A 26,828-nucleotide genomic window follows, 5' to 3' on the forward strand; every position below is an offset into this window, starting at 1 on the left:
AAGTACAAAATCTTACAGGATGTGCTTCTCTCTCCCTAAAAATCCTCAAAACAACAACAATAAAAAAGTCAAGTTGGCATTGAACATGTAACTTGTAATTTAAGAATTAAAAAATGGAAACTTAAGAGCATTCCACGTTCTTCATGATTTTTACCTTGAGTACATAATCTACTTTTTTCCTCTATTTCCAACGTTCTAAATTCCAGATTTTATCTTTAGGTTGAACTCCAAGATGTCTTTATGAAAAATACAAAGCACCTCAATTTTCCTTGTTTTAGGAACCTGCTGGCCCTTGTGCCAGAGTCTCTCACTGGATCAAACTGAAGGTCCTTCTTTCCTGCCTTTTATCTATGATGTCAGGCCAGGCACATATGCTTAAGAAAATCTCAGATGAAACCACAGATGTGTCTTTGTCTTACACCCTCACAGTTTGTGGTTTTCTGTGATTTCCTTAGCCGGTTGTTTTAGAGGCAGGTGATTGTTTTCAGTAACTACTGCTATATTTAATGCTCCTGTCTGGTCAGAATCCACAATTTTAAACTAGGTATTTTCTTAATTCTGTTGCCTTTTACTTGGACAAATATTCCCTGTGTGGATATATGCCTGATGCTCTCTCTACTTGTTAACTATTTGGTTAGGTGAAACAAGAAATATGTTTGATATTAGCAACAACAATTAATAAAACTGTTAGCGAGCCTTTTGTTTGTACTGAATGAAGTGATGGTAGTGAAGGATGAAATAAGTGCTTCAGGAATGCATAACTTTGCATTTCTTTTGTAGTTGTTTGGTGGGGTGTACTGACCATTGTGATACAGAGATTAACTTCTGCAGAAATGGCAGTTATCAATTTTTACTATTGCAGATATAGAGCAATTTATAGTTAGTGTCTTGTGATGAAATTTGACCTTTTTTCTCCTTCTTTTAAAGAAGTAACAGATGAAAAAAACTTTTTTGGTATGCAGAATCTTTGCCAGTACCCACATAGTTGCATTTCTGTATTAAGAGATGGTGTAAAGACAAAGTTTTTTTGTGTGTGTGTGGAAAGTGCATGAGAAAGAAGAGTATCTACTGCAGTAGCTCTTAATTTATAGAGAACATGTTCATTGCAGTTACTGTGAAGGAAAATTATACATCTTAAAATAAAGGGTTTACATATGAAAGTAAAACTATAAATATTTAACTCATGTGTTTTGGCCTCAGAACACTTGAGGCTATATTATGTCTTAAGTGGTGGGGAGGTGTGCAAAGAAGAACTTCTGAGGATGAAATCTTCTATTTTAATGTTTTCTAAAATCTTTATCAGCAGGAAGTATGTTATTTACTGTTGTCTAGGAGCTACTCTGAACTTTAGGATCTGTTTTTCTGCAAAATCTACCTGTGAGCATTGAGGTTTTTATAGGTAGAATGCCACAGATTTACCATATGCTATGTGTATGTTATACTTCATTTTGTTGCTCATATATGTAGGTTTTCCTTCCTTTGTTTAATAAGGTAGGAGTTTCTAACTAAAAACGTCAGGGAATCCAGATTGCTTAGACAATGCCCGTTTATAGACTTTGACTCTAATGCATTCAATTTCAGTGCCTTGGGTTTCTGTGCAGTAGGGGTGTGGCTTGGATGTTGATTACGTTTAGACTGCAGGATCCTACTTAGATGGGAGAATAATGCTTTTGAATGCTGTTTGTAGACATAAGATTTTGTTTAGAATTAGACAACTGATGTCACCAGGAAACTGCAGTTTTTTCCTCTCCTTGCTGGAGAACCAAAGAGGGTTTGCATCAGTGCAGTAGCTGTTACATGAAAATAAATGAAAATTATTCAATTCAGAATTACAAAACATAATAAATATTCAGGGTTAGATTTCTGTTTAATTGAATGCTTTATCACCACAGAGCCGTGGGACTTCTCTTTGCTGTATGTTTAAGGCAGTGACTTGATTGGAAATGAGCTAACACTGAATACTGTGTTTTAGTCATAGTGTTCTCACTTATTTCTTTTCCCCACTGTAGACTTTGCAGTATTATGCTCCAGTGCATCTTTATAGTTAAAAACTGTGGGGGAAAGGAGTTTGCATTGATCAGGCTTCCTAAGTCTGGTGAAAGCCAAACTATGTGATGAAATAGGTCCTTGCCAATGAGCTCCCAATTCAATAGCAGTTAGCTTCTCAGCAGTAGTTATTAGCTGTCATGTGAGATTTCCCCTTCCAACATTCCCTTACCCTCCCCAGTTTTCTGCAATTTTGTCCTTTTCCAGAAAGATCTTTCAGGTTGCTCATTGCTGTAGTCTGTTTCTGACACAAGGCAATGTTATTCTTAGTGCCTTGTTCTTTTTTGTTAGAGAATATAGTTGGTGCTTCAACTGTAGCTGAACTTACCTTTCAGTGACTCAGAACAGGTTGTGTTCCCATTTTTAAACACTGTGGCTTTCTGTTCCTGAGCGCAGTGTAATGATGCATCTCCAGCTGAGAAGTATTATTTAAAATGGCAAATAAAAGACTACATAAAGTTAGGGGGAGATGTGTCATATGGTGCCAAAAACTTTACTAATTGTCTTAAAAGCTGATTTAATTTGCTTGACAAATACTTTGAAAATTCATGTATATGTGCATGCATGTTTAATATCTGACACTTTATTACTGCCATTACTGAAATAGTAAGTTAGTGCTAGGCTATGCTGGCTGGATAAACAGAAATGTAAAAAGTGTGCTGTGCTTCATTCAAGAAAAGCAGTGATAGCTACTGCTGTGTTAATTTCTTCTGTCTTAAAATCTGGTCTTACATGTTTTGGGGTAAATTTCGTGGCTTCGTTTTGTGAATGTTGTCAGTTCACCTTTCACTCTGCTACTTACTGGGAAGGGTGTACCTTCCAAACAGCTTTGTTGGGCTTACTTGCCCCACTGCTGAAAGCTTTCTTTGGGCATTTTACGCAGCACTGGAAATAGTTGTTGACAGCAGGCCTTAAATGACCACCCAAGTTTTGTCTTGCATTTTTCAGTGCATAATCCTGTATATTTTTGTGTATTATTTTATTATATTTATTTACCTTCTATATTAAATTCTATATCACAAGCACTTTCTAGTTTGCCTCTTTTATTTTTATTAGTAAGTGTTTGATGTAGATAGTTTAAAAAATAAACTTACATGAGATATTTGAATCACATTTGGGCTCTAGGCTACTCTTTAGGAAGAGATATTACGTAGTACAATATTTTTATTTTACAGCTCTTTAAACCTACTGCAGCAAAAGTTGAAAAACTATAAAATGAAGAAAATCAGATAGAAAGGCTTATAGATGGCAAAGTAAGGTAGTCAGGTATTACAGAAATTACTAAAGGAACTGGAGACGCATTTCCTCACAGATCTATGTGTGTGAGTGGTTATATACTAGACTATGATCCTTTTTTAATACTAACATTTGGATTAGGATTCAGGTAATCCTAATATAGGCCTTAGTTTTAAGGGGAAAGAAAAAAAAGAGAAAATCAACTTAAAACAATCTTGGAACTTACTCTGTGAAAAAAAATATGTCAGAGTTCCGTGTTTTCGTTTCTTGTTGTTAATGTTCCCACATTTAATTCTTGAAACTTGTAATGAGTTCAGATTACTTAGAAGTTTAAGAATAAAAAGGCACTGGAAATACACTTTCACTATCACTGCAACTCTTCTATTCTTTACAAGTTTGTAATACGTTGACTGTAGAGAGTGGCAGGCTTAATGTCTCACAGTGGTTTCTTCTAGCTTTCTGTAGAACGTAAATTAAGACCTAGGCAAGGCTATTGTGTAATGAGTGTCAGGTAAAAAATGAAAGTACTTCATAAACTTTGTCTGCCAGTGCTTTTTTAGGATAACGTGCTGTATTCTGCCCCATCTCAGTTTGAAAGACAGGAATCTGGCTACCTGAAAGATGAGTCTCCCCACACTTTCAAAACCTGATACAGGTTAGAGCCTTGTACAGACTAAAAATGGACTTCAAATCCTAGCTCAGTGTGCACTTCTGAAATTTTACTCTTCTGTGTTCCCTCTAAGTTTGTCCTTCTCTTCTGTGAAGAAAAAATGAGATCACACAGTTAACAGGCGAATATTGTCTAGATCTTTTTTTTTTTTTTTTTTTTTTTAATTCTAGGTGAAAGTAATTCCTAAATACTGAGTAGGAATAGTTGTTTTTGAGCATTTTAATTTTTGATGGAGATTTTTCTAAAGCCTGACTAAAACATTGATCTAGAATTTAGCTTTTTTCTTTTTGTTCCTTATCCTGTGTATTGGGAGATGAGGGAAGATTTCAAAAAGCTGGGAGTGAATATTTTATTTATACTTGATTTCATGAAACTCCACACTCAAGAAAATAAGCGATAGTCATGAGGTTTGGCAGTACAGCAAAACAAAATATAAACTATTGCATGGATTCATCCTCTCCTAGTGTTGTTGCTTGCATGCTACTGGCTGAATTTTCACCAGTTGCAGCATCACAGGGATTTCGTTGTTCCCTAGAATAAGTTGGAAAAGGCTTAGAAAGTGTTCAGCCATGAAATAACTTTTTAAAAGCTCAGTTTTAGAGTATTATTTTATCTCCTAAATATATGACCTGATTCTAAAGCATACTGACTACTTTTTTAGTTTTAGATCAATCTAGATTGTAATTTGAGAGAAGTATTAGAAAAGAAGGCTAAAGTAGAAAGAGAAGTGTTCCAATTAGAAAGAAATTTAGCTATTAGAAAAAGATATAAGGGAGTGATTGAAATAATTTGTGACATAGAGGTATTTCTTTTTTCCAGCACTTCCTGTAGTGGAAGTATGAAGAATGACCCTATTACTGAAAATGGCAACAGTTCAGAGCGTTGGTCAGAGAACGGGTTTGCCAATTTCGCTAGAATTGGTGAAAAGCTAGATAAATGTGTTACCTGGTCTGGCTGTTTGGATCCAGAACCAGAGTATGCACTCTACACTTGTGAAAATACGAGTCCATTCCATTCTGTGTTTTGAATCTTCAGTGAGTTGGCTTGGTTAGGCAAACTGAGTTAAAAGCTTAAATTCTTAATTATGATTTTGGCATACTCTTAGCAAAAGTTACTATTCTCAGTACACTCATGAATTAATGAAATATTTTTGTGCACGTGACCAGTTTAGGTCTAAGTGACTTTCCTGGATGTAAAATCTGGATCATATTCAGTTACAGCTGAGTGATAATTGAGGACTTATTTATTTTCTTCCCTTTGGAAAATGCTGCCCTCAGCTTTCTTACAAGGCCAAGGCTTTTGGAGAATTTAATGTAAATACTTAATATTGACACTCCTTCTCCCTCTCTTATTTCTTCTGACTTCTTTAGTTAGAAAATAAAATCAAAGTAATTTTGTTGATAATTTTTTTTAAATCCTTATTGGTATCTGCCATCAACCATGGTTTTGAACCCGAATAATTACATAAATTTTTCTACTAATAACATTTGTTGTTTTTTTTTTTTTGAACAGCTCTTCTAAGGTAAAATGAGATGGAGTATCTCACTGTCAGCTGCATGTTTTATAGACAGAAATACAAAAAAAGTAAATCTGAACGCTTTCCTCATATCTAAATGCATTCTGATTTCCAGCATTAATTCATTAATATCCATGTATCTTTAGACAGCTTTTAACCCTTTCTGATGTTTGCTCCAGTGACATATTTATAGGCAGTAGTTTTATTACCTTGTAGCTGAAGTAAATAGTATTTTTGTTGGCTGCTTTTCAATGCAAAACTTCTATCCAGCTGACTAGCTCTTTATTTCATGTTCCAGATTGAGTTTTTTTTTTTTTTTTTTTTTTTTTTTTTTTTTTTTTGAAATCTTTACGAGAATTCTGGACAACATTGCAAACTTATCTTCCTGGTGTCTTGTTACAATGATGTCGATTTTTTTCCTTGTTTCTACTAGGAAAATTCTATATTTTTCTTTTTATTCTCCTCCCTCCCAGTTAGTAGCATTGTTTCTAATAGCTGATCTTCCCTTTTCTGTCCACAGTTCATAATGGTCACCTTGTACTTGGCTCTTAAACTACGGGGATGTAAATTTCATCAGACTTCTGTAATGTCAGTCCTCTGTGTCATCACTTTTATCCAGTGTCATCCTTCTCAGCATTTAATGATTTTTCCTGTATTTGTATCATCAATAAATTTCCTTTGAAACTTTTATCATTTCTTTGTCTGGTTACTTAGTGAAAACAGTCCTTAAAAACAATTTTCCGTAAAGAGCATCTTTAGTCACTTTATTCCATTGACATCTTTCTCCTTTCAAAAAAAAATAAAAAAAAATCTGGGTGATCTTTTTTTTTTTACATATGGTTTTTATTCAAGCCTTTCTGAGGAGTTATTAGTATTCCTACATGGCATTATACCCTTCACTGAAAGTGAGATAAAAAAGATTTGCTGTGTTTTTTATCTTGCTTAGAAAATATGTTATCACAGAGCTATTGAGTTAGTCTTGAACAGACTTGAACCACGTAACACTTTTTCATGTTCTTCCAGTTGCCTCTTCAAAATTTGTTCTAAACCCTTGATTTTTATTTAGATGAGACTAAGAGGTGGCTCTTTTAAAATTCTCATGTTTATAATGAAAACCATTCTAACAAAACACTAATAATAGCAGTAAGCTCTTCAAACAGTCTGAATATGTCTTTCAGCCAATGGTAATGACAACAAGAAATTCAAAGGTGACGATAAAATGGATGGGGCTCCGTCTCGTGTTCTTCATATCAGAAAATTGCCTGGGGAAGTAACAGAAACAGAAGTCATTGCTTTAGGTTTACCTTTTGGTAAGGTAACCAACATCCTGATGCTGAAAGGGAAAAATCAGGTAATTTGTCGCCTCTTTTTTATTATTATTAACTTACTCTACCTTGTAATTCTGTTTGGGAGTGTGGGGTGGTTAGCAGCTACATAAAGTAGAAAAGATGGCTGTAGGATAAATACTCAGTTCTGCATCTTCACAGATGAGTTTTTGGAATGTAGTAGCTTAGCAAATAAAGTTGGCATGTGGAGAATGAAATCATCTTCTAGAGACTGATATTTGGCAAAATACTCAATCCAACCTCTAAGTGCTGTGTTTTTCTGTGCTTTTAATATAAAGATTGTCTACTTTGTAAATACTGAAATTTACTTGTCTTGGTATTACAGGCTTTTTTGGAACTTGCTACAGAAGAAGCAGCTATCACTATGGTGAATTACTACTCTGCTGTGACACCTCATCTTCGTAACCAACCTATCTATATCCAGTATTCCAATCATAAAGAACTAAAGACTGATAACACATTGAACCAGGTATACTGTTCTGCACTATTAGAAATACAGACAGTAGAACATGATTCATGATGCGTAGTCTTGGCTTGTGTAGCATATATTTAAACCATCTACTTTTGTCCACATTCACTGCTGTTTTACCTATGTTGTTCCATTTTATGATATTGAAGGGGATTCTGCTTTGTGTGTGAACTTTCCATTAGGATGAATTTTCTTCATGTGTTTTCTTAATGTAAAATAGATTCTGAAGATGCCTTAGCTTTATTTTTTTTATATAAAATAAATTCTCATCTTAGTTTAGAAACTGTAGGACAACAAAAAATAACTATTTAATTCTGGCAAGTGAGATGCTAATGCCTCTTTGAATTTCCATAGTGATAATGACTAATACCTATGTTTCAATGATCTGAATGATCGCTCTGGTAGCACTGGTAACATCAGTTTATGATCTACTGTTCCTCAAGAAGAACATGCTAATGTACAAACGTACTTGATAGTAGAGGGAAAAACAAGTTCTTGCTTCTGCAGAACCTATTTTAAAATAGATCTATCATGTCTGGGTGTATTAGGACAGGAAATTTAGCAAAAATAATGCCTTTGCAAAATAGGTTTTCCTAATGTGATGACCCTGTCTTACAAATTGTAGGGAAAAAGACATTCATTTACCACAAGTAAAATTACTTTAAGGTTAATTTGTCATATTCCATTGATGTTACAAAAGATTGTGCAAATACAGAGTTACATTTTCTGTTACTGGTGTCCTGTCTTAGATAAGGTATGGAAATAGTAAAGTTGTAGCTGTTATCTTTAAAATGATTATTCTGAAATTATTTTTAAAGACATCTTGGTTCAGATCAATTAATATTGATTTTCTTGTCAATGTTCCAGTTCCTTAGAAACTTTTGATAGTTTGTCTGTCAGAGGTACTCAAAAATTGGTTTTCTTTTTTTCCAAAATGTTAGTTACAAAGGAAAATAGTTACCTTTATTTTGGGGGGAGAAGAATGGTGTCTGGATTCTGTCTGCATGCCAGTTTATACTGGATACCCATCCAGTATATTGCCTTAAGAAGCTTTCTGTGGTATTGTTCTGTCTTCTATAGTGATGGTAGTTTGTGTACATCCCAGGACCACCTTCACAGCACGTGGGATGTAGTGTGACTCTTCAGTGGCTTTTATGCCACCATACCCTTTGATGCCCAGTTTTAACATTCATATTCCTAGGATTTCAGATCTTTCCTTTAACCATAACTAAAGACTATAAAGAGGTACCTGGCAGTAAGTGTTCTGTAACTAGCATTTCATGAGTCCTACTATAAGCCAGAAGGGGGTTGATTATTCATTTTCTGTTAGGAAAGATACAGGTGGTGCAGATACTGCTAGTTTTCTGAACAAAAAGAACTTACTGTTATCAAAAGGCATTTTTATAGAGTTAGGTTGATTAATGATAAATGTAGTTGAGAAAACAAGATTTACCTAAAAGTGTTCATCAGGTTTGGTTTTTTAAACTGGTCATAATTTTTACCTGGAATGCTTGCTTTGTCTCTTCGTTCTGTGTTGTTTTGCTTCATAAGACTGCCCTAATGGAAGTATTACTTGGAAATCTTTTTTCCCTCTACTTTTTCTTTCTCAGAAAAAAAATATTTTGATGCTTTCAGTTCTGGCAGTAGAAGTAGTTTAATGTAGTAGGTGTATGTTTTTACGATGTTGTCATTAAACTGAATTTCTAAGACCTTGCTTGTGTTTCAAAAGAAAACAAATGGGGGGGAAAAAAAAAACAAACACAAAATACAGCCCCAGTTGAAGAGTATTTTCTTTTTTTCTTCTTAATAAAGGGTGTGAATATCAGACACCAGGTTGTTTACCCCTCTATGGATACTACTTTCTGGCACTGTCAGTTCTGTGTATTATTTCCTTGTGTTACAACTGAGAAGTTTGGTAGTGTTTAGCATTATCCCTTTCTTTCAGAGCCTTCTACGTAATTAAAATGGAATTGAAATGTTAACTGTAAGACAAACTGGAAACACTACAGAAATAGGCTTCTGTAGGCTTTTTTCTATAAAAGAGTCTCGAAGGAGTCTTGACATACACAAAATCCTCTATTTTTTGTCCTTATTGGTAGAACAATATACCTGCTTCTGGGAAGATTGATACTTATGCAGTCTGAAGGCTTAATTGATGTTTTCATTTTTTTCACAAAGTTGGACTGCATTTCACTTCTGTTATGTTCTGTGTGTAGCTCTGATTTTTCTGAAGATAACCATTATGAATATCGCTAACTAATTTCTAGCTATTGTGTTGAAATATTAAATAAGATCTCTTTAAATGTCTTCTGTTGCTTTGTGTCTTCAAGCGGGCCCAAGCTGTTCTTCAAGCAGTGACAGCCGTGCAGGCAACAAATGCTCCCATAAGTGGGACCACTGTGAGTGAGAGTGCAGTGACTCCAGCTCAGAGTCCGGTACTTAGAATAATTATTGACAACATGTACTATCCCGTAACTCTGGATGTTCTTCATCAGGTAAGCCAAATTTTGCTTTAATTTGAGCTGTGATTGGCAGGAACTTGTGTGTAAAACTTTATGATTTTTTTGACAGATATTCTCTAAATTTGGTGCTGTATTGAAGATAATCACATTCACAAAGAATAACCAGTTTCAAGCGTTACTGCAGTATGGTGATCCAGTGAATGCACAGCAAGCAAAACTAGTAAGTACAGTTCTCTTTTAAGGCTAAGCTACAAAACATGGATTTCATTGTAAGTGCCCAGAAGAGAGTGCCTTCTTACTTGTGGGACCAGAGTATGATGCAGCAGTGACACAACAGAACGAGATCCTAATTTTAGTTCATAGCATTGTTTATGCTATGAACTAAATTTGCTATGAACTAATGCATTGTCTGTGCATTCAGAGCATAGACTCTTCTGTCCTTGATATGAGAGGCAAGAACCAGTAATTACTTTTATTCATTACAGCAGGAGAGAGAGTATGGATAAACAACGACAAAGATTGACTGTCATCTAGACCAGACATTTTGAATTAAGTGAATAAGATTTGTTAGCAATAGGAAAAAGATTTCTGGCAATAGGAAAGGTGAACCAAAAGGGAAGGATAGATATTATTTAAAAAAAAATAATGAAGGGATAAATATAATCAATGTATATTTTTAAACCTTTGCATACATTCTGTGTTTATGGAAGGCTGATTAAAATTGATGTGTTGGTTGTGTTGCATGGTAGCATAGAATGTGCTTATTACCCATAGGTGACAGAATAGCTGAGAAAGAACTTAAGGGGAAAAAGTGAAGGAAAGTGGAGGAAAGAAAAAGCAGGCTTAGATTTACACTCTGCCTTTAAGAATTATGACTACGTTGAGATAAAGATGGACGTTAAAAAGTAGAAGATGGTCATTTTTATCTTCATCACCATATGAAATATTGGGCGTTGATTAAAAGAGTATGGGGTGGCCAAAACAGTGAATCACAAAAAAAAAGGCCATCAAAAAGAAAAGTGTAAGTGGTGTTCTTACTCCGAAAAAATAAGTTAGTCAGGGACAAGGACTTTGTCAACTTGGCTTATGATGATCTACTTTAATCTACCCCTGAAAACCAGTCTGGAAAACTTAAAAACTTGGAATACAGTTAAAATTATTTTCTGAGATGTATAATACAAAATATTAGATGGTACCTCAGAATAGAGGGAGGTGCAAATACATTACCGTAATAAATAAAAACTCCCATGGATGGGATACACCTTTCAGGTTGTAAGTAGAATTCAAATAGTGATACAGAACCTAGATCTTTAACCTACAATTGCTGCAGGAATTGATTGTAAGCCATTTGAGGTATATTTTAATCCAAGTGTTTCTCGGGTATTTGTTGCGGAGTGTTGTAATTTAGTCTTGATTCGTGTTTGCAAAGTTGTTCTTCAGTAGTAGATATTAATAACTCTTTAAAACAAGTGCATTTTTGAAGTAAAATGTAATATTAAGTGATGCATTTTTTGACTTTATTTTTTGGGTTTTACCTATGTTATCAGAAGATCTAATGGAAAAATGTTGTCTGTGAAATGGACTGTATATTATATCCCTAGAATTACACTGATACATGTAATTTGCAAATCAGTAAAGAAGTTGCAAAATAACAAAGGATGAGGTATGTAAAAATATGAAAAGAAATACAGAATCTGGTGCTGTTGTTGACTTCAGACAAACTGATGCTAGCTTGTTCGGACACTGGAGTGGTCAGCTTCTGTGTGAATGACTGAACTTAATTGAATAACAGTGACTCCTGCACGTGGTCATTGTCTGAGTGATCCTGAAGCTGTTGATCCAAAGTAATGAATTGGAACAGGCTTAGGCGTATAGCTTCTCATTTTAACAAGCTTCTAAGTAAATAAAGAATGCTGTATTTGAAGGAAGGTTTTATTTTTTTTTTCTTCACCCTCCTCTCTCCCTGAGATAAATAGAGTAAAATAACTGTTTTTATGGTTGAGTTACTATGGTAAAACATGAAGCGTCACCAAAACGAAACTTCCTAAAGGAAAGAAAGTCAGATAATAAGAGAAAAACAGTTTAAATACATCTGGAAATAGTAGAAGCAAGCGGATGTGGTGGCAATATTTAAGTTGCATGGAGTTCAAAATTAAAAGCATGGTAAAAGAGTAAAGAAGTTTTCGATTTGTTTTCCATCAGTTGTTACTATAGAAGATAATGGGGGAAATTTAATTTTCCACTGGCACTCTTCACAGGAAATCAGAATGTGGCCTTAATAGAAATTGAAGACTTATTAAGGAAGTTAAAGAGCAATTTGAAAAACTCAAGTGATGTAAGTACCAAGGAGAGATACTATTCATTTGAAGGTTCTGAGAAAATAGTGACACTGACAAGAATGTTCAATATGAACCCTCTAGCCCTGTGGGACTCCTTTGCTATCTGAATGAGCAAGTAGTGAAAAATTGCATTCCTGCTCCACTTGCTTTGTGAGAAACTCATTTCCTGTAGAAGTAGATTATGGCTACACTGATTCATGTTTCATCACTGCCTTCAGATTGGATCATTATAGTTCATTATATCTACAAATAAAGGTGAAGATGACAAACTTCAGGTTCTGTACAATTCAGCAGTCTAGCCATGGTTTGGAGAAAGTCCTGAGAAGCTGCAACAGTAGAGCACACTGAACAGTTGTGCTTCTTTCAGTGAAACAAAGTGGTACGGAGGTGTCTGTGTTCATAAGGAGATTTTCTGTGCATCAGAACCAGCACGTTTTCATAGTAAATGATAATACCCTCAGCAGAAGCATCAAACATAAATATTGGAATACTGCTAATGTGGTACACCATAATGAGATTGGAGTGCCAGTGTTTATATCTGCACAGCTGGCTAATTCAAATTTGTCTTTGTGTAAACGAATTAGAAGTATTCTTGCCAAATTTTGGCTATAGACAGTTAATAATGTCTTGTCTTCTGCAGGATTAAGTGAGACTCTTAAGTACGCTACGCATGACAGTTGTCTTGACCCAAAATGAGTTAACAATATCACAAATCTGAGTTTTTGTTACAGTTGACCATTTGGTTCTTACTTGGCATGTAGGTGTTTCATATTACCCTGGATTTGTTTCTCTGCAGAGATTCAGTTGAGGTCTGACTCGCATTCGAGATGCCTTCTTTCCAGTGGCTTTGAGTGACAGCTTCAGGGTGGCTCCGCACTGGTAGCGGTCTGCGGAAAATTTCTGCTGGGGTTTGTTGCCATAAAATCTGTAATGGGAACTTCAGGTAGTCATTTTTGGAACACAAAGCAATGACATCTCAAGATAAGATATTTAGATTCAGGGCAGTGATCTTAGATTATTGCATTAAGGATTTTTGGACACCTTGAATGCTGAAGAAGACTTAGCTGAAATGAATGATAAGCAATATTTAGATCACCAGGAGAGAGCTGGACTGCATACACTGTAGCAGAAAGTCCAGCAAATGCAGTAACGATGTTCATGTCCTTGACTTTCCAACTTTGTAGAGAAGGATATGACTGGTCCTTTAGTCACGGAACTGCACACAAAAGCTCATTTTTGGATAATGGATTATGCTTTACATATGGTGTTTAGCCACAGAAACCTCTTGTGTCCAAGACACTTGTCTCAAAAGAAACAGTTTCATTCAAAGGTGTATCCATAGGATGCACTTGGGACAGACACATCTCTCCCAAGATTTACTATATCACCTTTGAGGTACTTACTTGAGTCTGGAGTATGTTTAGTAAGGATCTCTTGGGATTTCTTTTAATACTCTAAACTGTTTAAACATCATGTTTAATATACTTTAAACTGTTTTGAACATCATGTCCTTTTTAAAATATTATTCTTAGTTTCTGCTGTGTTTGGGGAGAGAGAGATGGTGGGGACTCCAATGGTTTCGTTGTATTTTCCTCTGTGCTCATTTTTTTTTCTTTCCAGTCTAATTTGATTTTTTTTTTATCAATCAAGTGCTTTCAAGCTATTCTCATCATGCGATAGATCTGTTTCCTGTTTTGGATGATCACTTTAGGTGCTTGCAGTGCTTGACAAAGACAGGTGCAGATACACTATTTGCTGTGGCTTGAAGCCCTGTGTCTCTAGAAATACATGGTAGCTGAATTTCTGAGCTACATTGCTGAACTGGGAAATCAGGATGTCTAAACATGAAATCATTTTCTATCTCCCAAACTGCATTCTTGTTTGTCATCTTTGTACTTTATGTGAATTATCTAAAGAACCTTGTAAGTAACATCTCTCTCCCTGAAGTTCAGAGGGCTAATTTGACCATCTTCTGTAGGGGCATTTAATTCCCCAGGTTGATGGTCTATACAGGCACTGGGAGAAGCTCATCAAAGCATAGTTCCTACAACTACAGTACTTTTCCAGGGGCCATTCTATCACAAGGATTTTGAGTCATCTTGAACCCTGAAAGTAAAAAGAACTGTGAATTTTATCTGTTACATCAGAAATTCATTCATTCAGGCAAGCAAGGCCTGATAGAAGAAATTATTCAAATAACATTCTCTTTCTCCACATCAGAGCCTACTGATAGATCTGCACGAGGCTGCATCAGAGAGCTGCATCAGTCATTCAGGATGTGACAACATTTTGTAATCTCATAGGGTACTTCTGCTGAGTTCACCTTAGCTGCTGCTGCTGTCACTTCTCTCAACAACTACAGTCACATTTGAGAATGAGATGCAAGTGTTACAACTCCATGGTGCCTAGATAGAAACTCTTGCTGTCCTTTTGCAGAAAAGCTTGTGTGTGTTTGATTGTTTGAATAATAGATGGAAATACTCTTCCTCGAGCTTTGTTTTCCTATTGGAATAGTCTCTTCTCATCTCTCCTCTTCATCTGGGATTCTTTTTCTCAGCCATTTTCATCACTTCATCTTCCTGGTTGCTATTACCAAAAAAATATATATATAAATATTTGTATTTCATTCCATATATATGGTCATTCTTGCACTCAGGCAGACCATCACAGTTCTCTATTTTGGATCTTTCACCAGGTTAGTTCTGCTGTTTTCTTTGTTGTTAGGCTGTGCTTGCCTATTCTTACCTTCTATGAAAGATGCTGCTTTAAGACATGAGCAGATTTTGGATTCTTTGTGAATCTAAGCCTGGTTACTAGGACCCTTTCAAAGTATTTTGAATTCTACTGTAGTGGTTATCTAGGAATACTGGCTTCTTCCCAGCCACATCAACTTTCCACTATTTTGAAACTCTGAGCAGCACTGGGGGTTTTTGATTTTTTTCTCAATTTCTGGCTTGTTCCTTTCCTTAGCTGTCATAGCTGATGAGGAACTGTGCAGCATACTTAGTGATTAGGAGGTGTGAAGTGTTTTGTCTGTTTTTCATCCCAATAGCAATGTTAGTGGCTGTAAAGAAAGTTTTAATGGTGAAAGCAAGTTTGTACTGTAGAGTTGAGATCTTCTGTATCAGTTTAAGCACGTGCACCATTCCTGGGGTTATGGGTATTGGTCTGAACTTAAGCTTTTTTCTTTTCTTTCACTGCTGTTTTCTATTGGTCGTCTGCATATTCTTACTGGCCATCTTGTTTGTGTCCTCTTAAATACCATAGTGGGCTTCTTCAAGAGTGAGTTGGTACAACAAGCTCTTGGCAGGAGATGAACCAACTTGTCAGGCTCATTTTCCCCCTTAGGAAAGGCCAAGAGAATGGTACACTTTTATGTAATGGGGGAAGGGAGGAAGGCAGGGGCCTGAATTTCAGAAGATTCAGTATCAGAGCAGTTGCGTGAGTATCCACTGAAGTATCTGTCCACGATGGCATAAGTTTTGTTATTTCTGTTGAGGCTTACGTAATGGTTTTGCTGTCAGAGGCAAGATAAAGAATGATGCTCTCATTCTGTACTTGTTCTCCTTGGTTTGGCATGCAAGTGGTGTGGCACTGTCACACGTGAATATGTATAGGTAAGTGCTCAAAGAAAGAAAAGTTTCTTAGCAGTAACTAAAGTTCTTTGAGATTGTATCTATATGTACGTTCACTAACAGTTCTGTTACTGTCATTAGTTTTTTTAGTTCCTCTCTGGGAGGAACTTTGCACATGCTTTTTTTGCTGTATAAAAAGGAGCTGAGGATAAGCGTTCACGATTGTGACTTTGTTTTTTCAAGATCACCTGTTACAGTTGCTGGCAATCTTTCTTGCACAGTTGTTGGCATATGATGCTGCTGGTAGAGGCTGGTGGGGTGGGTTTTCTGTTTTTATCTGTTGCAAGGAGCTTTTTCTAGAGCGTGACTGCACTGCTCATTAAGAGTGCATCTCCTTCCATTCTGGTTCAGGAGCTTCTTTCCGACTGTCTCTGCTCCTGCTACGAGGGACTTCTATTGTGCTGTATTCTTTTGTATGTACTTTAGGTAGCTGAGTTTTTCAGAATGATAGGATTTAAACCTTTTAGTAATTTCAGTATAAGTTTTAATTACTTGCATGGCTCTCTCTTAACCATTGACTAGACTGGAAACTACAAACATAGGTAATACTGTGGTTTGCTACTATTTCTATTTTTTAAGGCTAAAGATTTTAATCACTAACATCCTTCTGCCAGCCATAAATCAACATGTCTACAGACTCCAAAGAGAGGTATAATGAGAGTCTTGATTGTGTTTTGAAGACTTAAAGCTTTATGTCACGTTCTGTGATTTGGACAAAGCTAAACAAGTACTGCTTTTTGGTCCCGGTTGTACCTAGTTTTTGTTATGAATGGTTATTTCTTGATGGTAAGGACATTGGCTGTGTAAACTGGATCTGCCTTTAATCTGTATCTTAGTGTATTTTAGAACATAAGTCTTGTAAAAGTGGTGATTGATTCTCTGGTATGTACTTTTTTGTATGTAAGTGCTCCGGTGAGATATTCTGAAATACAAACATCAGGAGAGTCTTGAAGTTTGCTTCCTCCCTGTATGTGAAAGAGTTAACAAATACTTTATTTTGTATTGTTGATTGCCCTCCTTTTCCCCTCATCCTCCTTGCCCCCCAAAATACAAAATTAATTCTCTGCTTGTATTCTGTGAATCAGGGCAGTAGATTATGTTGCTGATACTGTATAAAACATTGTTCAAGCTGAGTTTAAAGGAGTGTCTCTTTAATTGCTAGGTATTTGTTGAAACAATTGTCTAGATTGTCAGGTTTCTATCCTTTTTTTCTTTGTACTTTATTTTCCCAGTACTTGAAAGATCTAATAGTACTGTCTTATTTGTTCTTGTACATTGACTGCTAATGGTGTTAATTCTTTAAAGCAATTTTGTGAGCCCTGGTGATATGTCAGCTGTGATAATATATTTTGGAGGAAGGGACAGCCTTGCTGGCCCAGACCTAGCAGGGGGGTGTCTGCAGGATGTTCAGTTTCCAGATGCATCACTGTATGAAAATAGCTGTGTTGCTTTCCGTACCCAGCAGGCCCATTAGGTTCACACAGTGCTTGGCTCGAAATAGCAAGTCCTACCAGAACTTGAATGTGTTGGGAAGTGCGTTGCAGGTGTAATCAAGCTAGCTCTGCAAGAGCTAGTTTAGGCCAGAGGTGATGCGTTTCAGTACTGCATTAATCAAGAAAAATGAAAGATCTGAGTTTGGTATTTGAAAGCATGTTAGGGTTTTTTGCTTTCTTCAGATGAGTTCTGTGATCACTTCTTAGCATTTATTGAAAATATAAAATAACTTATGGCAGGTGTTGATTTGCTGATTTCTTCTATATAGCTGTTAGTGCTCTATACACTAAATGAAGGTATGCCCAAAATGCAAATGGAATAAAATCCAGATATATTCATTTATCTGGTATAGAATGAAGATGGGCAAAGTATACAGAGGTCAAGTGGGTCAAAGTGGTGCTGTGCTAAGAGTTCATGTGAATTTTACTGTTGGTAGCCATCCATTTAGAAGCACCAATTAATTGTGGAAATAGGATTTTTAAGCATAATTAATATTAGATTGGCAGATAATACTTCAATTTTTTTGCAATAACTTCCTTTAAGGGGAGAACAAAAACATGTAAGAACAATGTAATCGTTCTGCTTCAATATATAGCAATCCACTATGTGGTATACAAGCTTAGTGTTTTTCTCATGGTTTCTCAGGTCATCTTTTGTTTTAGAAACGTACTTGTTTGCTTTTTAACTTTCTGAGAAGTGTTTGGCATTTTGTCTGTGCTGCAGCTATGCTGTGGAATGCAGGCTAATTAATTATATTCAACGGACTAACCTTTAAGCTTGCACTAAAATGTCTCTTCCCACCTTGGTGCATAAGCAGTCTCTTGGTAAGAGAAGTAAACGTTGAGCTTCCTGGAATCACGCTAAAAGAGGTTAATGCATTGTAACCTTAATTGGTTTTAAGTTAGACAGTAAGAGGGATAAATATATAAGTGCTGGCCTTGTCTTTTTTAAGAACATCCAATGTGTATTATATATTATTTTAAATAAATTGACTTCTTTTTCTAGGCCCTAGATGGTCAGAATATTTATAATGCTTGCTGTACGCTGCGGATTGATTTTTCCAAATTGGTGAATTTGAATGTCAAGTACAACAACGATAAAAGCAGAGACTACACTCGTCCTGATCTTCCATCTGGTGATGGACAACCAGCGCTGGACCCAGCTATTGCTGCAGCATTTGCAAAGGAGACCTCCCTTTTAGGTATGACTCTGGCATTGTACTTTCGTGTTGCAGTCACTTGATGAAAATGTTTGTCAGTCCTTCTAATGAATAAGTATCTTAAACTGCAATAGTGTCCAAAGGCCTGTTCATTTTAGATTGTGATCTGACACTAACACTACTGCATTGTCTTTAGAAGTCCTGGAGAAGTAGATGAGAGAACGTATGACAAATGAGAAATGCATATTAAAAGGAAATCTTAACTATTCCTGCTTTTATTCCCAAGCCAGTTTTCACTTCTTTCTAATGTTCCTGTTAGTCAGCTGCTACGGCCCACCTTGCCCACTCTCCCAACCATGTTTGTAACAGACTTAACATGATTTGCATGTTGCACTCTCATGAATGCTTATTTGTAATATCAGGTTGTTAAAAATAGTATTTAGTTTTATTCCTTCAATGAGGAATGATTATGCTATTTGCTTTAAAAAAAAAAAAAGTGCCCCTTTGTTTTGTAAATTGCAGGAAAAAAAAATAGGTAGCTGCACTTCTAGATTTATGGTAGATGAGTTCTAATATCCAGTCAGTTTTCGAGCTCATCACAAGAAATAGGTGAATTGCCTTGAGGAAACATACAATTACATCTTCAAGTGTTAGCAAAATACTGAATTCAGCATGTTCTGCATGCTTTGGGAGAAATTTGTAATACTCTGGGTTTTATTTTAATTTATTATAGTTCATTAAATGTGTTTCACTGCTACTTCTGTGAAGTTGATATTCTTTGGTGCAAACACCTTTCACTCTTCAAAATATCAGACGTAATCTTATGACTTTTATGAAACGTGATTTTTTATGTTGTGATCACTGTTCTTCCCACTTAGTCTTTTCCTTTTTCTTCATCATTTCTCATTTTTCTTCTACAGGGAACTTAAGAACAACAGATTTCTTGTGTTGCTTTTTGTAAAGGATGGGCCAACTCAGAGTGAGTCAGAGTTAATACAAAGTAAAGAGGAAATGTAAAGAGTAAAGGCAAGCCTCTGCCCCCCGTGTTACAGCAGTTAGGCGGCCTATAGTGAAAGCTATACACAGGAAGAGGGTCAGTGTACTAGTTATGGCTACTGAAAGCTGCATTAGCTGCCTTTTTCAGAAATCTGATTATTTAAAGGATATATTTCATACCTAGGCATAGAATCCCCCCAGTAAGGTATCTTGTTTTAACTGCTCATCGTTAAACATTGGAAGTATGAAATCTTTCATCTCATAGATTGATAGGGAAGATGGATGAGTGTGAAGTTTGACATCATAGAGGTGAGTGCTGTAGCACTCAAAGCAATTAGTAATTCATTTGTCAGAGCACAGTGGTACTAGATGTGGGGCTGCAGTATGAACAGTAAAGAGAAAAAAACAATACCAAATCTGTTTATTAATGAGACCAATCTATTTATGCGCTGTAAGGCGTGGATTTGGGAGAAGAGAGTTAAAGAGTCATAAAAAATGGTGTCAAATACATGAAATATGTAGCTCTAATTCTGACATTTTCCTGAGTCCTGAGAAGTTGATTTCCAGTCTGTCTTCTAACATATTTCTTGGTGTATAGTGCTTCCTAGTACATGTCAAATTGACTACTTTAATTTGCTCGGCATAATGGAATAGCACTTTGAAGATACTTGAATCACTGTATCACTCTGGATGTGTTTAGTAATTGGGTTTACTATAGTTGTAAAGTTATCAGAGTATCCAAATGACTTATGTTTAGGAGATCTAATGTTCTGGTGTATTAGGCTGGTAGGTTACTTAGATGCTTTTGTGATTTTTGTCCACAAAACTGCTCAAGTTCTTTTAACCTTTTGATTTTAATTAGGCTTGTTCTTCTATATATTCATGTTTTTTGCTAGTAGAATTACGAAGATGCCAGTCGTATTAACTAATTAAATATTTTAATTCTCACTGTCTGAATGCATCTCTTCAGTCGCACTTGTTTCCTAAGCAGCAGGAAAATAAAAGGATTGTAACACAAGTAACTTTGATTGCAGCTGTTGAAAGTTTTCTGAGCATCAGTGAAGTCAGTCATGTGTTTATTTTGATGAGTAATGAGGATTATGTATTGGAAGAGACTTGAGATAGCTGGGTATGTCTTTAACTGTGCTTCATCTGGCAAGTGAGGATGACGATACTGTCATCTCTTCTTGTGCTGCTTGTTTTTTCCATGGTTGCCTTTTTTCAGCTGCAGGGCTCAAAGTCTTTAAAACTTCACAAAAGTGGTCTCTGTTAGTACCGTTGCTGTCTTAGCCATTCAGATGTCAAAGTGGGAATGATGATCGTTTGAATATGGAAGAACAGGGTTCTCGTTCTGTGCTGTTTACCGTGCAAAAATGCACAAAATATTAGTAACATCAATAAGAAAGGATACGAGAGAAAAAATGAAAGCCTGAACGGGTGCTTGTGCTTGCAGTTTGTGGCTGTGTTTCTATTCACATATGCAAAAGGAGAAAGGTGAGAACACTTTAAAGTTCAGAGTTAGAAGATGGAGGTTAGCAAACCATGATGAGTGAAATATGGTAGAATGATGGCAGTCACTTCTTCCTGCTTCTGTATTTTATTTTCACATTTTATTTTGTTTTACAATTGTTTTCTATAATGAAAAATGTAGGGAGTAAATCTAGTTCAGTCATAGTTACATGTTCCTACATTAAGGTGACTATTCCTGCCAATGTTTTTCACACAAGTTCATGTTATATTTTTAGTATAGCTTTAATTTGCCTTGTATTAAAGTGTCATTAATAATTTGCACTTCAGAAGTCATGGAAAAAAGCACTTCGAGGACGAATAAGTAATACATGACATACTGTGTTTGACCTTTTAGGTAAATGACTCAGTGGCTAGGAAGGAAGATATATAATGTTTGTATGGTTCAATTAATATCCAGAAAAAGCAAAATCCTGTTATCTGTAATTGTTGAAAGCTAAAATAAAATTAACGATGACAGAGCTTTCAAATACCAGTTCATCTTCTTGACAAAGTAGCTCACGTTTCTAAATAGTTGCAGGTGAGTCCTCAAATCGTCACCAGTGTGTTGTGCGATAACTAATAATTACAGTACAAATTAATCTTTTTACAATTTTGACTTACAGTAGCAAATGGTAGGGACCTACAGATCAAGAATTGTTTTCTATGGGTTCATAATTTGTCTGACCCTTTTAAGAAATAAGGTCTGTCTGCTATATAATCAGGTGGAAAAATATTTTCTGACTAGATGATCCTAGCTCATGTGCATAATATACTCATTCATATTTACTGTATCATCAGTTTTGATGTAACTAAGTTGTCAGAAATCTTAGAGACTGTAAATTGTACGTATTTGCAATGAGCCTTGCTTTGTTTTGAAAGCAGAAAATCACTAATGGACAGAATTGGTTGCTTTCAAACGAATTATCAGCAGCAAATGGTTGTTTGGTTTTGAATGTGTATTTCTTTTATACATGAGGTGACGAAGGTTACAGGAGATCTTAGAGAGGAAAAAAAGCTTAGAATAAATAGCAAATGTATTGTACTTAACCACTACAAATTATGCTAAATACAAATAAACAGCTGGAAATATGCTGCTGTAGTTATGGGCTACCACAACTTTTATTCATCGCTGCTTTTCGTAGTTTTATTATTCCTTTCCACTAATTTTCCTTCTAAACATTCTTAATGAATCTGTTTCAGAGGATAACAATTGAAAACATTTTTGTATGAATGCTGTTGAATTAATGTTTGGTTTTAACTTCATCACTAAGACCAAGAATGCCACGTAGAGGGTTTAATGCTATGAAGAATTTTGCCTTTTAAAGGCAACTACTTGGTTATACCCAACCATAAAGGCATCTCTAGCATCCTTAAAGTTCCTTTATTCCTAAAATTGCTGGACTATCTTAAAGCTTCTAAGGGTAGGGAGAGGTGCTTAGACACACTAAAAGACTTGAAATGCTGTAATGTCTCAGCATTTTTTCATAGCTAAACGATTACCTGTTTCTCTTCAGGTGAACATCCGTCACACCATATCGTCATTCATCACATTTCTGTCTGTATGACCTCTGTGATAGCCAAGCATAAACAAATACGAGTCAGTATATGCAATACAAAGCACCTAAACTGCACTTCCAAAATATGACTTTCAGAACAGAATGGAATTTTAAAAAATTGTTACTTGAGAAGTTGTATTTTATATTGGCAGATTTTCCCTGCCTATCACGTTGGTTTTTTTTGTTGTTGTTGTTCTTTCTTCTGCAGGGCTGCTTTCTTTAACTGCCTCCTTTATTAATAGTTTTTACTTGAATAAAGCTATATTCTTCAGATTTAACCCAAGAACAAAATGGACCTATATTAGATTTTTGTCTTGCTATTTATACACCTAGGTGTATAGATCTGTTTTTATGCTTTCCTGTCTTTATAAAATTGATTTTGAGAAACAGTAATCACTATGTGTGGACTAGCAGTGGTCTGTCTAATTTGATATTCTTTCTCTGACAGCAGCTGGTACTTCTATCTTCTCATAGAGAAGACCGAGGATGGCCTCAATAATGGATGATGATAGAGTGGCATACCTGGGAGAAGTGCTTTCTTAAACCCCAAATAGCTGGTGCTTGGCTTATGTGCTGAAGCACGTTACATGTCACTTCGTTGCATATTTAATAAAATCCTAATAAGAGTGTTTGCAGGATGGAAGGATGACAAATTAGGGTTTTTCCTTCTGTTTTCTATTGGTCAGTTCCATGAATAATGCAAGTAATGCAATAAAATGGTTGTTCTATTCTAGTACACTTTCCCTTTATATTGTTTCATAAGAGATGACTAGAATTTTCTAACTGATGTTTTCATTACTCAGCACGTCTTATGCCTCTGGTTTGATCTGAGTACTAATGCTTTTATCAGAAGCCATGCTGTATCTTTTTTTAATTTCCTTTCTTAGAACACGTTTCTACATGGTTTGATAGGAGACAACTAGAAAATATTTTTCAGAATGTGTTCTGTATTATCCTTGATAAGCGCTTTCACAAAGTTGTGATGGATGTCTTGTTCCCTTTGAGGAGACATTCGTCCAGCCCAGCAAAATCTAATTTTCTGAATTACACGAATTCATAAAAAAATAAGTAATAAAGTATACATAAAGTGTTGGAGATCTTTTCTAGAGAATTAAAAAAAAAAAGTTGTAACCATATTTATCCCCCTGTATGAAAACATCTCCTTTCCCTACATGTTTTCCCTTTTGATACTAAATCTGGATCTTTTTGAGTATACAGATGACTGTCTTTACTGTTGTCATTGTCATATTTGGTCATTGACTGAAACTGAAGAAATTTGCTTTCTCATAATGACTTCCTACATTAAGCTTTATTTTAAAGGAAGGAAAACAGTCTTACGTACATAGTGTACAGGTTATATTTAAACTGTCTACCTGACATTCTGGAAGACTGGTCAGAAGTGTTAGCTTAGTATTATCATATAAACATCCGAAATTTTGCCAAAATGCTGAAATCTGAGAAGCCAATTTCAGTAGAAGAAAATAAAATACTGAAGTTCTGTTTTTTTTTTTTCTTTTCTTTACCCTTTTTGCTATATAAATATCCTTTTACTGGATTCTGTAAAATGTACAAATAAACTGTTGGTAACATATGATAAAGATGGTCCTCTATGAAGTGTGTGTAGTGTCATAAGAACCTTTAATGGATCCTGAAGTAGCATACTTTCCTGGTATACCAGTGACATCACCAGGCAAAACCACCAGATCTCTCCAGGATTTCAGTTTCTGTTGAAGAACAGTAAAGCATGGCTGAAGGTTCAGCTAATAGCTGTGTGCTTCTTCAAAGAATCGGATTGCATAAAGTCGTGGAGTAACCAGTTTGGTGCTACTTTGAATCCTGAATTTAGAAGTTTGCCTCCTCATCTCCTTTATGCAGTTTATGTAGGCCTTTTCACCTGACCAACTCTAGTGCTGTGTATTTAGCCTGAAGCATCAAGTTGAAGTGAACAATGCCTCTCAAAGGGTGATTTCTGTTCCTCATGTTTACTTAACCCATATCAAAACTCTTTGGACGACTGTAACAGCGGAGTGGTCTGCTCTGTAGAGTGTTGTATGCAACACTTGTACTGATATAGGTGCTTTTTTTCTTAAACGACTTGTGTGTGTTTCGTAAAATATGCTTTATTTTAAAATTAGGGCTTCCTGTTGCAGCTGTTCCAGGAGCTCTGAGTCCTTTGGCTATTCCAAATGCTGCTGCTGCTGCAGCTGCTGCTGCTGCTGGCCGTGTGGGAATGCCTGGAGTCTCAGCTGGTGGCAATACAGTCCTCCTGGTTAGCAATTTAAATGAAGAGGTCAGTAAAACAATTCAGTGTTTTTCCTCTTTTGCCATACTTCATCAATCAGTATCTTATAATTTCTTTGAATTTGGTCTCTCATATTTGGATTTTAAGCTCATGGTATTTTTGCTGTTTATTACTCCCTACCCTCCCCCAAAGTTAATTTAAAAACCATTATTGTTGAATACTTTTGTTTTTCCAGGTAGCTAACAAGTTAATGTCGTTTGATAGTTGGCTACCTTATTTTCTAAGAAAAATATGGTAATTACTGCATGTTTGACATTTGAATTGAAAGCTTTTTTTCTTTTGCAATTATAATCATGTAAACTAGAATTCCCATTTTTGTTTCTTCTAATTGTTTGCTGCTTCATTTCATGCTTGTATCTCACGTTTTAAGGTTTTAATTTATGTGAACTACTCTAACACATTTTTCTTTAAAGGTTCTCCCAAAGATCTAGGTGAGGCACTCTTCCAGTCTCTCTTAGTAATTTTTTTCTTGGCAGTTATTCATTTGTCTTATTAAAAAAAAAAAAAAAAAATGGTGACAAAGCTTTTTTTACCTTCACTGTATCTTTCTTGCTAACTCTGAAATCTAAAGGGGTTTGTTTAGTCACGCATTTTTACTGTCCTTTACATTTATTTTGATGGCTGTGAAAGCTGGTATGAAATGTGGGAAGTTTGTATCAGTCTAGCTGTTCCATTTTTAACTGGCCTCTGTCACTATAAATCATTAAGCTTATTTTATCATCTGGTACTAGTTTGTCATCCAGTCTTGCATGTTAAAATGTTTTAGGTCAGAGTGCCATTTTGAAAGATTTTTTGCCTGCATTTCATAACCAGCCATGCTTACGCAGTTAAAGTTTAAAGTTTAAAATTTTTATTGCATGCTTTTTTTTAATTTATTTTCATGTTGAGATGAAATGCTGTAGTTTACTCTTTGATATGAATGTACTTTACCCATATTTGTCTTGGGTGACTACATTTTACTCAGTTTTTCTTGTACAGTACATAAACCAACCATTTTCTGACCAAATTCCTGCATTTCCTATGTACTGACCTATATTTTATTTTTTTTTGTTCCCCACTTATTTTTTTCTTCTGCATTGCTGTTTTCCCTTCCCCATTTCATCCTTTTCCCTTTGTGTTCAACTTCCCTTTCCTTGTCTTTACCCAAATTCCCGTGCCCTTCCCTGTTTTACCCTTTTCTCCTTGTCTTTGTCTGTGTTCCCTGTCTTCATTCCCTACGTTCATGCTTCTGTGCTTGAACAAAATGTTCCTCGGACCAACTTGCCCCAATTAACCGCCTTGAAACCATGATCCATGACCACCTCACCATTCTGCGGGAACCACCCTTCGTTATGGATGATCTGTTCATCTCCGCTCTTCCTCGACTCTTCTCTCTTCTTGTCTTACGCTGCTTGCTCTTCTCTCCTTCTAAAGATGGTTACGCCCCAAAGTCTGTTTACCCTCTTCGGTATGTTATTGTTAGCACTATACTTTTATTATTGATTTAATTTTGTTTTGTTTTGCTTTTTGTTGTTGTTTTTTTTTGTTTTGTTTTGTTTGTTTCACCTTAATTCTTATTTGTAGCTAGCACTTTGGCTTAAAGTTGAATAGTAAATCTTTCGCTATTTTTCTTTTGCTGTTTAAAACTCTCCATAGACACGGATTTTCTTTTAATGCATGCTAATATATTTTGCATGGTCTTTAATTTAATATCATTCACATAGCTTTGAGGGTTTATCAGAAATTATTCTTTTCAAAATTCACTATTCAAAATCTTTATCTCCTTGATTCATTTGTGAGAGTGTTGAGTTTGAGTGAGTGATCTTGTTGCTGTCTGAATGTTCCATTGATATGTCAAAATGCGTAACTTAGTTGACTGGCTTTAAAGTAACCGTTTTCTTTTGGGTTACCTTTGACTTTGAAAAGGTGTTTATGGTGATGTGCAGCGTGTGAAGATTTTATACAATAAGAAAGACAGTGCTCTTATACAGATGGCTGATGGAAACCAGTCGCAGCTGGGTAAGACTAGATTTCTGTTTATATTCCCAATAGTCTAAGTATTTGAAATTAAGCTATGTGAAATCAGGTGAACTAAGCATGTTTTCATCTGTCAA

At 35.6% G+C, this 26,828-nt stretch overlaps 1 protein-coding gene across 7 annotated transcripts in view; it reads left to right on the forward strand.

The window, feature by feature from the left end:
* PTBP2 (polypyrimidine tract binding protein 2) overlaps positions 1-26,828 on the forward strand; it is a 49,167-nt gene that overhangs the window by 19,963 nt on the left and 2,376 nt on the right. For 4 of the 7 annotated variants that reach the window (XM_084527436.1, XM_084527435.1, XM_084527439.1 and 1 more), the window contains 8 exons: positions 6,647-6,819; positions 7,140-7,283; positions 9,614-9,778; positions 9,855-9,965; positions 18,219-18,414; positions 24,584-24,723; positions 26,149-26,182; positions 26,641-26,733. In XM_084527436.1, coding sequence (XP_084383562.1) covers positions 6,647-6,819; positions 7,140-7,283; positions 9,614-9,778; positions 9,855-9,965; positions 18,219-18,414; positions 24,584-24,723; positions 26,149-26,182; positions 26,641-26,733 — 1,056 coding nt within the window. Of the gene's footprint in view, positions 1-6,646; positions 6,820-7,139; positions 7,284-9,613; positions 9,779-9,854; positions 9,966-18,218; positions 18,415-24,568; positions 24,724-26,148; positions 26,183-26,640; positions 26,734-26,828 lie in introns of all 7 variants that reach the window. The other 3 variants (XM_084527433.1, XM_084527434.1, XM_084527437.1) reach the window with 1 other exon arrangement.

The sequence above is a fragment of the Aythya ferina genome (assembly GCF_964211825.1).
Source record: "Aythya ferina genome assembly, chromosome: 8".
In the NCBI taxonomy this organism is placed as follows: Eukaryota; Metazoa; Chordata; class Aves; order Anseriformes; family Anatidae; genus Aythya; species Aythya ferina.